We start from the raw sequence: 17,225 nt of genomic DNA, 5'->3' as shown, positions 1-17,225 counted from the left end.
TTCTGCCGCATCAGAGGGCGCTCCTTCAAACTATTGGGGGCCAAATTATGGAACTCCCTTCCCCTCCACATCCGATGCATCGACAATATTCTAGCTTTCCGCAGAGCGACCAAAACCTATCTCTTTCCCTCCCTTTAGGTCCCTCCCTTCCCTTCGTTTCAGTTGGTTGTGTTATGGTTCCAGCGCCGGGACGCCCCGTTGCGGGGGCAGCTGTTTGCGCTTTACAAAACTGATAACATAACAACATAACATAACACACAGTAGTATGGTACTGGGAACTGGCCCAGGTCACGTGCGCCCTGCACCTTTTATTACCAGGGTCACCTGACCGCTGACGCCTGCGATGGGTGGGTGTAAAGTGTATTCACATCACACTCTTGAACACTAGAATGTGTCCGGCAGGACATTACACCAGCCACTGGTAGTCGCCTTGCCTCCCTAATTCCATCAGTTTTTGCCGACAGGGCCATTCGATACCTTGGGATGCGGCCGGAGCGGCGGCTAGTGGCTGAGACATTTGCAAGCATTCCACCCATCACTTTTTGTTATTTCTGTAAAAGTAAATACCATCCTGGTCTAAATAAGAAGACACAATCGTCAATCCCTTCTGCAGCCAAGCTTTTAGGTGTCCATGGTTTTATTTATTGGAAATATTAGATAAATATTTTATGACAAATACAACTGCAAAATGTTTCACATAAAAAATCCTAAACTTTGTATATTTAAAACTTTCTGAAAAGTGCCAAGTCATTTTAAAGTTTGTTTTTAAAACATAAATAGTTTTCGTATTTTTTATGGAGTCTCAAAAACTACTCTTCTCTATCTGCAAGACACAGCACATTGTTCAATGACTGTCTTTCCTTTCCTCTCTGCAAGACTTGTGTGGAAAAACCTGTCTCACTGAACACTCCATTGCTCTTATACCTCTGGGGACTATATGATATTGACTGATGTCACATTCAATCATAAGGACAATTTGGATAAGCAGGAACACTAAAACCCAAGGTGCCCTCAAAAGCAACAGCAGAGAGAGTTTCTGAAGAGTCTGAGATTGCATCACTGTCTTAAATAACCACCCAAAGCTGTTCAGCTTTCAAGTGATGACATAACAGCTGAGGCATACTGAAGAGCTTGAACAGCCCCAATATAAATATCAGCCACGGAGGATCATTTATTAAGTTCCTCAAGTAATCTTCCTTACAAGTAAACATTGTGACTAAGTAATTACTGCTTCACTGCCTGTGGCACACCGAAGACCAAAGTATACCCAAAATAACAATCGTCTGTGGCTAACTGGGTGGCTTCCTTCGCTCCATAGCCCTCTTGCTGTACGTACTACTGGAGACAACAGTCTACAAGAACCCAAATTATAGGTTGTGAAATGTTTCATAATTGCGGTGTCTAGCGAAGGGTCTTCCGTGATTCAGGAGATATATATATATATATATATATATATACACACACATACATATCTATATCTCATTACTTTTGTTGATCCAACAAAAGGTACCACCATAACCACTGAATCTACTTTCTCTGTCTTTCACAGCGTTGAAACGTTCTTCTAGTTTTTCTCTACAATCGAACTCTTCATTTTAGCCCTTTTGAGTGAATTTAGCACCAGCTACTATCCACTTTATAATAAATATCTGCCTGATATACAACACCAGGAGTGTGACTCATTCGTGAATCTCTTTGACATCAGTACATGTGGACGATTACAACAGGTCATTCTGGATAAAACAGAACTACCACCAAACTAATTCATGTTCTGATGGAATGTATGCCCAGATACGTTTATCGTTTCGGGAGATGCCAACTCGCCCTCCTTCACAGTATAAAAGATCTGCTACAGAATATCCTGCCGCCGGACCTTTTGAGGTGGCAGAACAGATTGCTGTATGCCAGACTCCTAACAGGGGTTACAACATGGCTCGGAATAGTTGCCCTGATCCTCAAGCGGACGTGGTGTACAGAGTTATGGTGCCACCCCATACAAAAGCTGGGGATCATCGACTTGCTTGTTTCTAAAGTGACCATAGAGATTTGGTAAAAGACAGCCTGCCATTGAATCACAGCCTGTAACAGCGCATAAGGTTGCGCTAAATTTGGGTTTGTGCAATATATGCTTGGGATTAAAATGGGGAGGGGGAGGAGGGGAAAAATAGGGAGAAAATCTTCAGTTAAAAACATTTAGGACCAAAGGAGCTCTCCTTAGCTCGTTTCTGCTACACTGCGCCCATCCTTTTTGCGGGCGACGATGCTTCTGTGTCAGTCACTATGCCTTTGCATATGCGCATCGAATCTTCTGGCCTCCTCATTGTAGGATCTTCCTGTCCTTCCAACAACACTGTTACAAGGCCTTTGAAAGTAACAGTTCGCCATGTAGAGACTACTCCCTCTGGCCCAGCTGGGCAAAATATACCCTGTATTGCATAGCAATGCTTGGTCCAACCCATCACAGCATCGTTGAAGGAAGGTCTTGCCACTTCGGCAACTACAAGTGGATGAGATCAATATCAACTCTACGTGCCTCAGCAAAAGTCAGAAAGACGACCAGGCCAATGCTGTTGACTACGGCAACCAGGTTGAAGACTGGTGTCCAGGAGCCTGTTACTTCGATGAGATATCCAGACAAGTAGACCCAGACAACACCTGGAATCAGAAGGAGAGATAATAAGGCTTAATAGTGCAGGACCACTCAATGGAAGAACACTCATAAGGGGTGGTCCTAATGGGCAATATCCTATAGTTTCAGGCAGAAGCTGAACCCTTCCCTTTCCCCATTCAGAGACTGAGGGAGGCCTAATGGGAGAACGTGTCAGACCCCCCCCCTGCGCCACTCCTGTCCTTAAGAAAACAAAGGCAATTTTTCCAGCAAATTACAAATTGTCCTTTTGCCTACTTTGCCGAAGGATAATTGGGGGGCATGGGAAGAGGGTTTAATGGAGGTACTAAGCCCACAGTCACAAAAAAGAGTGTTAGTAAAGACAATGCTTACCAAGCAGGGCACCTCCAGTGTTGGCGACACCTACAAAGGATAACAATAAAACATAAGTAGGTATAAATAAAGTTACTTTATGAAGTCACAGTGGATAACAAGGCAGTTGAGACATGTAGGCACAACAAGCCACCTGCAAGTAGGCACAATTTACTGCAGGAGTTAGTAGAGACAATAACTTGCTCTACTACAGCATTTAAATAACGTGTTACTATTACTCAGTTTTTAGGGCTGGATTACTAGTATAGGTGCTTTTCATCTCACCTGATGAATAGCAATACCACTGGGTACGTTATTTATCGGGTGCAATACATTCTTGGGCCTTGAGAAGACCCACTTCTACAGAAATGCATTAAGAGCTTCTTCTACTGCTCTACACGATGTTATAGTCTTTCTTTTATTATTTGTAAATATTTTTTGATTAGGTGCGGCACCTAGAGTGGGAGTGGTCTGCGAGGGTGTGAGATACATAAACCCAGTAGTCACAGTGCAGAAATGGCATCCCTTGCATAAGTAACCTACCAAGTAGGCTAGCAGAGCGACACCTCGCAATACAGGTGTGTGAACGCATAACCTCCTGGGATGTACGACCCACTTAAAGAGGCCGCTTCACACCCAGGTAAATGAATGTATCAGGTGTATGTACCTGATGTAATGAAGAAATATGATGGTCATTTGTGAATTGTACAAACCAGAGGAGGGCAAAATCAAAATTTTCCCACAGATCTACAAAACCTATGTTTGAAAATATTACGATTTTACCCTGGGGGTGTGGTGACCAGTAACTGGTCACTGACCCTGGTAGCACTGGATTAATGACGCGCCATTGGGCTCTTTTGGTCACAGAGTTACTCAGGACTGTCACAAGATGGCGGGCTAGACTCTCATGCTTCTCTACATCACCATGAAGTCATGTACAGACGCTCCCACCCTTTTAAAGAAGTATTAGGATAGAAATTATGGTCCTACGTTTCGCACTGGTACATACAAACTCCTCAGGGCGGCAATCTATATACCTGTGATTTCAGAGGAAAAGATTCAAAACTCATAATAAAAATTTCACAATTTCGTCTGAATGTTTTTCATGTTTACCAACCACATGCCCCATGTATAGCCCTTTCCCTCTACTCCTCACATGTCAGATTGATATTACATCTGCAATATCATCTGGCTTAAAGGTAGGTATCAAATACTTTGTCAAACTCCCTGAAAGATCCATTTCCCTCCTCACCATAGCCTTTGATTGCCAAAAGTCAAGTCAATAACAAGCACGATGTAAATTTAGGGGTGTGCGGATTTTGCGTAGTCTCTCTACACAAAGCTCAGCAAAACAGTAAAAAAATCTCAGCAAACACGCAGAAATTCTGCAAACATGCGGAATTGCTTGTCCCGCCCGTTCGCATTGCTTTTTTTCTGTTTGCGAACGCTGTTTGCATGCTCGGGTGGAAATATCTCACGAACACGTGTTTTGAAAGCGAAAGACGCAAAAATTCTGCGAAGCCGAGGATCGCAGAATTTTTGCCAAATCTGCGTTCTCCGCGGAATATGAAATTACTCAAATTCCGCGAGCGGAACAGAATTTACCACCCAGGCCTAGATGTAATGTGATTACAATCAGAAATATTGAACGTTTCAGTGGAAGAGGGAACTTCCACACACTACATATCTGTGTTCCTTGCAAAGAAAGCGTAAGAAAAATACCCGAAAGAAATACAATGTAACAATTGAGAAGTCAGTGAATGTATTCAGTGCTTTCTTGCTGTGTTATTTCAACTGTGTTGTTTCGTCCTCACCCCATCGTCGTAACAAGTGAAAGCCACATATTACATTTCTTAATTTGCACTCTCATAGGGAACTCTCAGCAAAATCATAACTACATCTCTTCGGTCTACCAGCTTCTGATCTGTTATCACTCCATTCCCTCCTTTCCTTCACACGTCTCTACATTTATCAATAACTTTTTTAGCATCCATGTTCTCTTATGAGACTGCTCTGCCATCTTTATTTCTTCATCCTACTGTTTGCTTATTGAGAGTTCCTACTACCAAAGAGAGAGACTAAAATATAATACTCTTATCGCTTTCCTGTGGAGAGAGGAGTAAGACAGGGCTGTGTCCTGGCTCCCACGCTATTCTCCCTCTACATAAACGGCATTGTGGATTTTCTGAAGCAAACTCCGACGGATGCTCCATTACTGGATGGGAAGCGAGTTCCAGTACTTATGTTCGCGGACGATACCTTGCTGGTCTCGCGGACCCCTAGCGGCTTACAAAAGACACTAAACGCTTTTGGAGAATTCTGCCGGATCCGAGGCTTAGAAATAAATACATCAAAAACAAAATTTATGAACCTGAATCCCTCAAAGAAATACAAGGGGAAAATGGTCTATAATGGGGCTTTCTTAGAAGAAGTTGACGCCTTTACCTATCTAGGCATCTCTATGAATGCTTGCATGAATTGGAGATCTCATATGGACTTTGTAATGTTAAAATATAATCAGTTGGCAGGGGCAATAACAAAGAAGCATAAAACTTCATTTTCAAAACCAATACAGCCAACATTGGAGATCTACGGCATGAAAGTGCTGGGTGCATGTCTTTACGGGTCAGAACTTTGGGGCTTCACCAATTTGAATGGTTTATCAGCGGCAGAAAATAAATTCCTGCGAGGCTTAATCGGAGTCCCACAGAGTACCCCCACCACTCCTCTCCTTTATGATCTGGGGAGGAAAAGGATTGAGGACATGATTAGACTTCGCCCCCTCCTATATTGGAGGCGTATAAAAACCACCCCGGAACTGAGCCACTATGCTGCTGCCTTATTGGATGTTGACAATTCTGACACCTTTCACAAAGTAGTTTGGTTAAAAGAGGTGAGGAAACTACTTCAAAAATTGCACCTTGAACACTTGTGGTCTGAAACCGAGCCAGATGACTTTCCTTCCAAGAATGCATTAAAAAAGCTATATTGGGAAATGATAAATAATGCCGTATTGGTCTCCAGCCAACCCCCTGCCTTGACATCCCAGTTTTTAGAGATAAAAACACTCCCTATGTTTGAATTGTACTGGGATCTGATCTCCAAGCCTCTAGATAGGAAATTGTTTTTTCAGTTCAGAGTCGGCACCCTACCCCTAAATGCTTTTACTGTTAAATGGTCCCCTGATAACGTTAGCACATGCTTTTATTGTAAATCCCATGCAGAAGATATTTTGCACTTTTTATTCGTATGTCCATTATACGCTGCCCCAAGGAGCAGATGGCTGAAACCTGCATGCAAAAACCTGGGCACAAGGAGATGCCTCGAGGCCTACAGGGTCCTGAAATCAAATTGTGCCCCTCAACTTGTAATTGCAGTCGCCAAGTTCCTGGGATGGGCTTGGATAATACGCATGCGCACTTTAAAACCCCCATGAACTACATGAACTTCCTTTGGACTGTGATGATACTTTTAATGTGTAAATTTTAAAGATTTTTATTCGCCAACAATGCAATATTGTATGCCATTTAATATGTTTTTTTTACTATTAGATTAGTATTTATTATGCTTAGATAGGGATGAAAGCTTTTATGACAATGTTGTCGAATAAAGTATTTAAACTTGAACTTGTTATCACTCCATTCCCTCCTTTCCTTCACACGTCTCTACATTTATCAATAACTTTTTTAGCATCCATGTTCTCTTATGAGACTGCTCTGCCATCTTTATTTCTTCATCCTACTGTTTGCTTATTGAGAGTTCCTACTACCAAAGAGAGAGACTAAAATATAATACTCTTATCGCTACTCTTGTCGCTAACAATAACTGAAATACTATTGTTAAGATTCACTAAACTGCAATATCCTCATAAAATCTGTGACTGGTCCATAAAATGGACTTTACAGTTTGGACCCGAGCACCTCTCTTTAGCTTTAGCCACTGTCCAAGCGCTAATTGCATAACGGGCACACATTTGTTTCATCATGATAATAAATACACAATGTTTTAGAAGATCTCTCTCCATCTTCTTCCACAGACAACTCTGCTTGAATTAAAATACTCATCCAGCTTTGTTGCAACTTCAAGACAGGCGTGTGTGTACCTCATCAACTCATATAACAAAAACGTGAGTGTCCAACTCATAGTCCCGGAATATTTTTTTTTACATCAACTCCATTCAATTTACACACCCTTTGACACTGGCTTTGTCTTGCCGTTTAAATCTTTATTGATTCTTTCAACTTTACCATAACCCACTTGGAGATATAAAGATCTACATCTATGCTCCACACCCAGACTTTCATGTGCCAGTCATGAGCTGTAACCTCCACACTTTTAGGAACACCTACCCCTCTGAATAATGCTGACAGGAAACTTCTACATATTGTGTGCTCACATGTTCAACCATCCATCACCACCCCCTTTTGTACCGCTTTGTTCGCCATAAGTTGGCAGGGTATGCTCAGACGTGAGTCCCTTGCTCACTTTGCCACTGGATTCAAGCAAGCTGGGCAGAAATGCCAGAAACCGGTCCTCGGAAGGCATGGCTTGGCAGTTCGTGCTGGACGGTTCCCATGAAGCACAGGGCCAGACTGATTTGCATATGGCCATGTCTGAACTGGGGTGGCAGAGTGGGCTAAAGAACTGTGATGGATTAAACCCAGATCTGTTGACTGGGTGTGAGTGTTTGATTGGTTCAGATGCTCCGTCCATCACCACCCCCTTTTGTACCGCACAGGCTCAACCAGGCATACACCTAGGCACTTACTAAAACATTCTACCATGACCAAAAAGGCTTAACTTGGCCTTTTCCGAACTGAATGGGCACAAACACATCAATGACCACACATCCATATATCAATGGCCATAGTGGCCAATGGTCGCCTCAAAGTATTCTCCATTTTATTCTACATAGCTCAAAACCAACTTTATGTCTTATAATTATGACATTGTACCTCCAAACCATTTCCCTCTCCTCCTCAACAAATAATTCCTCCAGGATACCCCAAGTCTTACTTCCAAGATTTGCCTTATATCGTAGTTCAACTAGACTTTGATATCCAACCCTTTAACGCTAACTTACATGTTCTCTGTAATACGGATTCCATTCTCCTCTGGATATTGTGCCCTGCCCTCCCAGGAATACTAAGCTACTAAAGCTTCATCATAATTCTTTCCACTTCTTTCAATGATATTTTATGAAAGAACGTATGCGGAGTCATTTTTAATATTTCAATAATACTTCAACCACCAGAGGCAGAGGCTTTTCCCATACGTATCCTTGCCAGTAGCGTTGCTAATGGCTTATGATTACTCCTGATAGTGAATTTGCCTACCAAATAAAAAATACCTAACTTTTAACTTCAGAATACCTTTAAATTACAGATGTGAGTTTTCTATATGCAGAAAATGATCACATTTTCCTCATTTTAAACTCCACATTGCCATTTTGTGTTAGTGCATTACTGTGAAACTTAGGGTCAAATACTTTGGGTGACGTAGGATGACAAATTGCTAGTTCCACTGTTTCAAAGAGCTTCTCTTACATCCCATTCCATTTATTCTACTAAACCCAAAACTCATCCTTATTAATTGGTGCAGGTGTTTTTAATTGACGGCACCAGGCTACTACTTCAATGGTCCGCAGCCAAAATCCTGTCCCAAATACTTAACATCATTCACCCCAATTTTACATCGGTTTAAACTTGAATGATCTGCTCAAACTCTTACCCACCAAACACCCACAAAGGTGGAACACCAGTTTACACCTGGAAAGGAGGATGAAGGCCTTATTCTACAAAGCGCACCTACTAAGCCTTAATGAAATTCTGACAATTTACAGTGCTCACATAATCTAATTCAGGATTCTCCAATGTCAGTTCTGGAGGCCCGGATCCATGCCAGATTATTAAAATAACTACATTTATCTAAATGGAGATATGCTGAAAATCTGGCATGGATCTGGCCCTTGAGGACCTACTTTGGAGAACCCTGAGCTAAAGGATACAACTATGTAAATATAAACAAATAAGTCATGAAAATGCCCTCTTGTGCCACTAATCCTTGGCATGACAACACCAAAATGTGCATGACTTGTATAACAGACTTATTTCACACCCCTATTATGGAATGACAGTACAGGTCTCCTTCTGCCCTAAACTGCTTGATCTTCCACACTAAATTCCCTCAGACTCACTGAACCACCCTGTAAAGCAGGACCAAAAATATGTATAATCAAATTCTCTAATAACACGACTTCCATTGGAAAACACAATACACTAGGACAACGTTAGTTGAATAAACATTCTGTACTTCATTACATAAGTTCCCTTTAATCACAGACACAATTAGTAATGCAAATCCATACATAATCTATAATCCATGACCCGCCAGGTCAACGCAGTCGCCTCCAGCTGCTTCAGCACCCTACGCTTCCTTTGAAAGACCTTCAAATGGATCCCCCCGAATCAGGAAAGACTGTCACCCACGCACTCATAACCAGCCGACTCGACTACCGTAACGCCCTCTAAGCCAGAATCAACAAGTCTCTGCTCCAAAAACTCCAGACCATTCAGAACACCGCAGCCAGACTCGTACTCGACATACTTCAACACAAACACATCACCCAACACCTGCGGAACCTTCACTGGCTCCCCGTCGAGAAGAGAGTCACTTTCAAGATACTCATCCACGCCTACAGATGTCTCCACATCACCGGACCCCAATACCTCAACAAAAGAATCTCCTTCCACCTACCCACAGGAAACCTCCGATATTCCGACCTCGCCCTCGCCAAATCCCCCCGCATCCTCAGAGCCAGAACAGGCAGAAGAGCCTTCTCCTACGTCGCGGCCAAAGACCTGGAACGAGCTCCCGGCCGACATTAGACACACCCCGGCTGAACATCTTCAAGAAGACAGTCAAGACCTGGCTCTTCAACTGAACGGAGTGGATACCTCCCTCCTCCATGACCCCCAGAGCCTAGAGACCCTCATGGGTGAGTGGTATGCTTCCAATTCCCCTGATTGATTGATTGAATTTAAGCATCGGCATGATTAACAATTAACTGCACTAGAAACAACATGCAACTAATCTGTATAGCAACTCTAATAATGAAGGTTAATATATGGCAATAGCCAATACTTACAACCAGCTCTAGAAACTAACTCTGGCCTCCACAGACTAGAGTAGGACTTATTTGTTTAGTGCTTCAATGCCTTTTCAGGAGTAGAAAGCATTACATAAATCTGCAATACGATACATCCTCTTGCCTGTTTTCATTCAATACCATCACCAGCGCGACTGTACATTAAAGGGCCTCCTCAGATCAGACGGCTCTTCCTCAGTCGGTGGGATCCCAAGTGTACGTGCAGACATCATGGGAGGCTATTTACAGAAATACAGCACAGGATATAGCAGCCACTAACTGAAATACCATAGACTACATCAAGTAGAAAAAAGGAACCCAAAATCAAGAGCTGAAGTCTCCCTCAGGCCAATATAACAGAATATGCCAATAGAGTTTGAAGATATCGCAAGCCCATTCGCTCCTGGTTGATGATGACATTGGATGCAAAAAACAAATCTTAGACCCTGCACTGACAAAACTAGCATCTCAACAAGTCTCCCACCTCTCATCATTACTCAGGCCTACAGAGTCTGTGACTGACTGCTGCAATACACCCCATACTATATTTTCAATTATTGAAAACACACCTACTTACCAAAGAGGAATCCTGCACAGGAGGGAGCCAGATCCTGGACATTGACAGACACTCCACTGCAGAGAAAGAATGGGAGGACATACAGAATTACTAATAAGCAGACTGGCTGAGATCAAAAGAAACAGAGACTGATTTCGAATGAGCAGCATTGGAGAAGTCCGCTTAATATGGTACAAAAGATGTAGGGAATTAATGGAAGAAAAGAAAATGTGAAAACCTACATGAAAACGCTTTTAGACCTTTTCTTTAGGAACTAAGCATGCACCTAAAAGCGCTCCCCTCTAAAGCTTGTTTCCTCTAGTTATCTGATTGGCCACACAGTGAGACTAAGGATGCACTGAATTTACAATGCTATAGGATGTTTTCAAGTCTATTGGATCAGCGGTGGCTACAGGGCTTAATTTGGAAAAAACATAAGTGCCAGGACCCTCTTCAGGAGACCATTGCAGCTTGCACCACACATCGCCATTGCCAGCACTGCGAATGACAGTACTGACACGACTATTTGTTGACAATATTTTAATAAATGTTTGACAAAAAGGAATATACAAAAAAGAGCTCCGAAAAGGTAAAAATGGTTATCAAGTAAAACAGTATGTGGGTAAATAAACACTATATATTAGAAATAAGCATCAATATTAATTGACAAGGTACCTATAATACTAAAATACTATTTCTGTAAGAAAAATTAAAAGGGGACATTTAAAAATCTATATCTAGAAATTTATGGAGCTACTAAAGTTAAGTGTTAAACCTATACATAACAACAACTATAATAAAACTTACTTAATGATTTCAATCTAAATAATCATCAATTGGTTTCCAAACAGTTTGATAATTCTGATTATGAATACCACATAATGTCAAATTAGCTCCTCTCTTAATAAAAATTATCCACGCCCACCATGCCTGAACTGATAATAAGGAGGCATTTTTCCAATAAGTAGGTATTGATTTTAAAGCTGCAGATATTAAGAAATCAAAAAGTGTGTTGATCATTAGATACATTTTAGTGGAGAGTGAAGAGGATTTACAAATTACTATAGTATATGATAGAGTATCTGTGATATTTGAGTAATAACCTGCCAAACTTCATGTCAAAACTTCGTAAAACTATGACAATCATATCACATATGTCTCAACGAACCAGTATTTAAAGAACAGTTCCAATAATTAGACACATTTAAACGTTTTGCATGATATAAAGGGGGTCCAGAGACAATTAAAAAGTATAAAGGAAATATTTTGATATAAAGATTGGGGAGAGGAGTTGGCCTAACGGCTAGGGCAGTCAACCTCAACTGACTCAAACTGGGTTCGAGTCTCGGCAATAACGCTGAACATCCTGCGATTCTGGGCAAATCACTTAATCTCCCTGTGCCTAACAAAAAAATTGAATGGTCCTCCTTCAACGCAACCGGTGCTATGTAATGCACTCTGATACCCAATACCTTCGGGTCAAGTTCACGCTATAAAAACTCTGTCCAAATAATTTTTTTTAAAAGATACAGGCAATCAACTTCAAACAGAATTCAACCAAATTTCTCACCATATATCAATAGATAACGACAAGTCTAATTCTGAATTCCAAAATGTAGCTATTAATTTGACATTACCCATATTAGAATTATTCAATTTTTTTATATAACAATGACACTACATAAGCTGAATAAGCTATTGTTTTGATATTGAATTCCAAATCAGAAGATGTATTTAAAGAAAAATCTTTTGGGAGGTAATCAAGAATAGAGTTACATAACAATTCATATTTATAACTATCGGACGGTTTCAAATTAAATATTTGTTGAAATACATCAAAACTTGAAAAGGCAACAACATTGTCACCTAAACATGAAGAGCAATGTTAACACAGAACAAGCCTCACCTATGGTTGAACGTCTGGAGCCCAATGGCAGCTGAGGCAAATATGATAGCGTTCCGAAAACTCGTTGTGTGGCCCAGGCACAGGACAAAAAAGCTGGATACCCCCATGCCAATGACCTGCGGAGAAGAGCAGCGGTGTGAGCATCATACAACATGCAGAGGGCAGAGGCTGTAGAAGAAATCCTCAACAAATCGGGATAGGAGGGGGAAATGATCAGAGAATCGCCATCAATAGAGCAGGGCCAAGGTCATCATCCACCACAGACGGATAGGGTCATCATTCACCACAGACGAGTGGAAGAGGATGTGACCAGAGGGCTCCTAACACCTACAGACTCACAATCATCCTGCTTTAATAATCCACACAGTTACTCTTTCCAAGCTGAAGGGTCTGCAGAGCCCAGATTGAATTTCCCCCCATGGATTGAATGGTACAGGTTAATGAAAGGCCTGAATTTGATATTCCCTTAATCGAGTAGCAAACACAGTAATCCCGCTTGACAAAGTGTCAGGAACCTGATAGGACTCTAGATATTTAACATACAGAGACAGGGCCACACAGTGAAGTATTTTAAAAAAAATCTACTTATAAGTTAATTGCACAGCAAACCATTACAGGTCAATTTCAATCAATAAATGTCCTTTTCGTAAAGTTTTCTTTTCAGTGGATTTCTTTGGATCCTACATTGTGCGCTAACTATAGTAACACCACAAGTACTTTCGGTACAGGGAATCGAGCATGTCCTGCAGCTACTCCTCATTCGCAGTGTCATGCCTGAAGGAAACTGGTACAATCTGTGGGATACACAGCACACATGCATGCTTTAAGTGCCAAGCTATAGAGAACAAAGAGTACAGGCTCTGGACTTCATGCAGTCTATGTGCTATGTTCCTCAATGGGCCATACATGCCGGGCAGACACTGCATACATGTACTCTGTGCACTTGGTGTGATATTCAGGCTGAGCCCCCCATCCATAATGCCTCTTCGGCACTGAATGCATGGTGTGGCCTTTGTAAATTCCCTGCACCTAGTATCCATTCCCATAGGATTCACTAGATACTGGCTGCAGCAATGCCTGGTGGACAAACCACAGCTTTGCAAAGTATCAATGCTTGTAGTACTTTCTGCCCACAGCTTTTTCATGCCAAATAGGCACTGGCCTAGGACGTTATTTTGAGCTATGCCGACTACTGAGTCACTGTCCTCAATTACCTCTGCTTACGTTTAAGGTCGAGCCAATCAGACAGCACAAGCAGTCTGGGTTCAAAAGGCCTAATGTCAGCTTACCAAGAATAGCAGTGGGCTTCAAGCTTTCTAATTGCTTACTATTGGTTTGCCTTATTGTGACTCATTTGCCTGTTTCTTATCGGATGGCTTGCCTCCTCCATCTTGTTTTTGTCCCTGGAGGGCAGTCCCCTTACTTATGTCCTTCTACTGCTCACTTTTAGGGAACAACCTACTTTTTTTTCTTTCTGCTTAAGTATTATATGAGTGCATGTGTTTTCCAGCCTCTCCCTGTGTGCTACTCACATGCCCGCATTCAGTGTTACTCTCACTTATCCATGTACTTCTCTCCCCCCTCGCAAACTTTGTTGCTCTCTCCATCATATGCGTTTTCTCACTCCCACTCTCCATGCTGCTTTTATCAGTGTGCTTCTCCATATGCTTGTGTGTTCTCTCCCATGCATGCATCTCTTCAGCCCTTCCTCTTTGCTCCCTCACTCTTTTCACCTTTCTTCCACCACACCTGCTACCCAGACCCACTTCTCCCTTGCCCACCTCCACGACAAAGCCTATTTTCTTTTTTTTGAGAGGGTCAGCCAACAGATTGCTGAAAGCCATTCTTTATTAATGAAAGGGCTTTCGTACTACTCTATTTTCAGATCTCATTTTTTAGGTTTCGCCTGGGGCACGGAGCTTTAGCTCTGCCCCCAGGAGAAATCTTTAGTTTTCAGTATGGGGGACTTGAATCCGCCCTCTGTTCCATTGGCTAGCTCCATAAATGGAGGCTAGCCATTGGAACAGAGATCTGTCGGTCATTCACGGACCAGATTCGTGGGCGTTCCTGCATTTTTTTCCCTCTCCATCCTTTTTGCATCGTCGTTGGGCTGTGGGCGGAGTTTCGGTTTTTTTTTTGTGTGTTTGTTTTCCTCATTTAATGCCGACCAGGGCCGCCGGAAGAAGTCCAGGTGAGTGTGTGCCTTCCCTCCCCCCCCCTTCCCGCTGTCCGTGTCTTTCCCGCCCCCCCCACCTCCCGCTGTCCGTTCCTTTCCCGCCCCCCCCTCTCCTCCCGCTGTCCATGCGCCGTTCCACCCACCTCTGCCTGAACCACGTAGCCTCCACGCTTCCCTGGTCCCCGAGAGAAACAGCCTACAGCCTGCGTCCTCCAGCCGCTCCCGCACAGCGCAGCTCATGGAGGAGGATGAGGTGATCCTGCGCCGCCTGTGCAGTCCCCGGGAGTGCGAATCGCCTTTGCGAGCTCTCATCTCCCGCACGGCCCAGCGCGGGGGCCGGTTGGACTTTTCGCAGCGCGCGGGCCTGTTTTCGACACTGCCGCGGGTTCTCCGAGACTGCGGGACGGAGCACAGGCTGCTGTGTGTGCAGCTGCTGGGTGCCCTGTGTGAGGGGGGCGAGTCCGACCTCAAACCCCTGCATCTTGCTGTTCTGCCCGAGCTTCTGCGGGCTCTGCCAGAGGAGAACGAGGCGCTGCAGCGGGAGTCGGTGCACTCAATCAATCAATCAATCAATGACACTTATAAAGCGCGCTACATACCCGTAGGGTCTCAAGGCGCTGGGGGGGGGGGGGGGTGCCGCTACTGCTCGAACAGCCAGGTCTTCAGCTTCTTCCTGAAGGAGAGGTGGTCTTGGGTCAGGCGCAGGTCGGGAGGGAAGGAGTTCCAGGTCTTGGCGGCCAGGTAGGAGAAGGACCTTCCTCCTGTAGTCGCTCTTCGGATGCGGGGGACGGCGGCGAGGGCGTGGTTGGCTGATCGGAGGTGGCGTTTGGGAGCGTAGAAGTTGACTCGGCTGTTGAGGTAGCTCGGGCCTTGGTCGTGTAGGGCTTTGTGTGCGTGGGTGAGGAGGCGGAAGGTGATTCTTTTGTTGACGGGGAGCCAGTGAAGGTCTCTCAGATGTCCGGAGATGTGGCTGGTTCGTGGGATGTCGAGGATGAGTCTGGCTGAGGCGTTCTGGATCCGCTGGAGTCTCTTCTGGGGCTTGGCGGTGGTACCGGCGTAGAGGGCGTTGCCGTAGTCCAGTCGGCTGGTGACGAGGGCCTGGGTGACGGTCTTCCTGGTCTCGGTGGGGATCCACCAGAAGATCTTTCGTAGCATGCGTAGGATGTTGAAGCACGCCGAGGAGACGTTGTTGACTTGCCTGGTCAAGGAGAGGGAGGAGTCCAGGATGAAGCCCAGGTTGCGTGCGTGGTCTGTCGGTTTGGGTGCGGTGCCCAGGGCGGGAGGCCACCAGGAGTCGTCCCAGGCGGAGGGTGAGGGGCCCAAGATGAGGACCTCCGTCTTGTCCGAGTTCAGTTTCAGGCGGCTGGTCGTTATCCACTCGGCTACCTCTTTCATCCCTTCGTGCAGGTTGGCTCTGGCGGCGGTGGGGTCGTTGGTCAGGGAGAGGATCAGCTGGGTGTCGTCGGCGTAGGAGATTATGCTGAGGTTGTGTTTGCGTACGATGGCCGCGAGGGGGCTCATGTAGACGTTGAAGAGGGTGGGGCTCTGCAAGTGTGCCTTAAACACAGCTTGCGACCACAGGACTTACTACGAGCACTGGTGGAGCACGGTCTGGAAAGCCCCGAGCCCAGTGTCCGCACCTCAGTCGCCCTGCACCTTCCGAGCCTTCTCACCCCGGACCTGGTTGGTCTGGACCTTGGACCCTCTGCAGCCAAATGTGCTTATTTTGTATGAAATCAATTTATTTTTGATCATATGAAAACCTTATATTTATGCAGAGGAACCACCATGGCAAACTTCATTATTTGTGATATTTTGCTACTTTATTTAAAAAGCCCCATGTGCCTACAGACTGTGCGTGCAAAGGGCTGGGTATTATGAGCTGAGTGGGGGACCTGGGTCGCAAGAGGTTAATCAAGGTAGTGGGTATAGATTCGAACAAGGAGAACTTCTGGGCACAGGAGGGTTCTTTGGGAGTACCAGAGAGAACATCGCTGGAGAGGTCGGAGGATGGGAAAAAGAGTCCAGGGATGAGCGAATCTGTTTGCCCTAATAGGGGCAGGGGAAGCATGGGCATTGGGTCAGCAAGTCACAGATTGATTCTCAAGCCCGCCGGAGAAGAGGACTCTAGAGTGGATAGGTTTAAGTAAGAGTTCAAGGCATTGTGCTATATGTTTAATGCCAAACATGGCTTGGCGCCTCCATAATGCAGGTTCTGGTTGGTTACTCCTATTCCGCTATTTTCCATACCCAGTATTTGTTTGGTTTGTATGAACTGCTGCTCCTTTGCCTACGAGTTCCTGAACTGTGGAACTCTTGGACTGCCTTTCTTAGGAACTGCAATTCCTTACTTGCTTTTCGCAAGAACTTGAAGACCTGATTATTCTAGTGGCTGGCCTGGGGACAACCTATCTGCTTCTATTCTGTGCCGGGAAAACTCTTAGGGTATCTGTGCGCACT

At 44.2% G+C, this 17,225-nt stretch overlaps 1 protein-coding gene across 2 annotated transcripts in view; it reads right to left on the bottom strand.

Annotated features, from left to right (window-relative positions):
- Nucleotides 1–619: 619 nt before the first annotated feature.
- Nucleotides 620–17,225, bottom strand: part of SLC17A9 (solute carrier family 17 member 9) — a 94,022-nt gene continuing 77,416 nt past the window's right edge. For both annotated transcript variants that reach the window (XM_086932842.1, XM_086932843.1), the window contains exons 11-14: nt 12,590–12,705; nt 10,705–10,760; nt 3,002–3,031; nt 620–2,655 (exon numbers count right to left, since the gene is read on the bottom strand). In XM_086932842.1, coding sequence (XP_086788968.1) covers nt 2,498–2,655; nt 3,002–3,031; nt 10,705–10,760; nt 12,590–12,705 — 360 coding nt within the window. In that variant the 3' untranslated portion in view covers nt 620–2,497. The remainder of the gene's footprint in view (nt 2,656–3,001; nt 3,032–10,704; nt 10,761–12,589; nt 12,706–17,225) is intronic.

This window comes from Lissotriton vulgaris, chromosome 7 (genome assembly GCF_964263255.1).
Source record: "Lissotriton vulgaris chromosome 7, aLisVul1.2, whole genome shotgun sequence".
Lineage (NCBI taxonomy): Eukaryota > Metazoa > Chordata > Amphibia > Caudata > Salamandridae > Lissotriton > Lissotriton vulgaris.
This window is presented reverse-complemented; position numbering and strand designations above follow the sequence as displayed.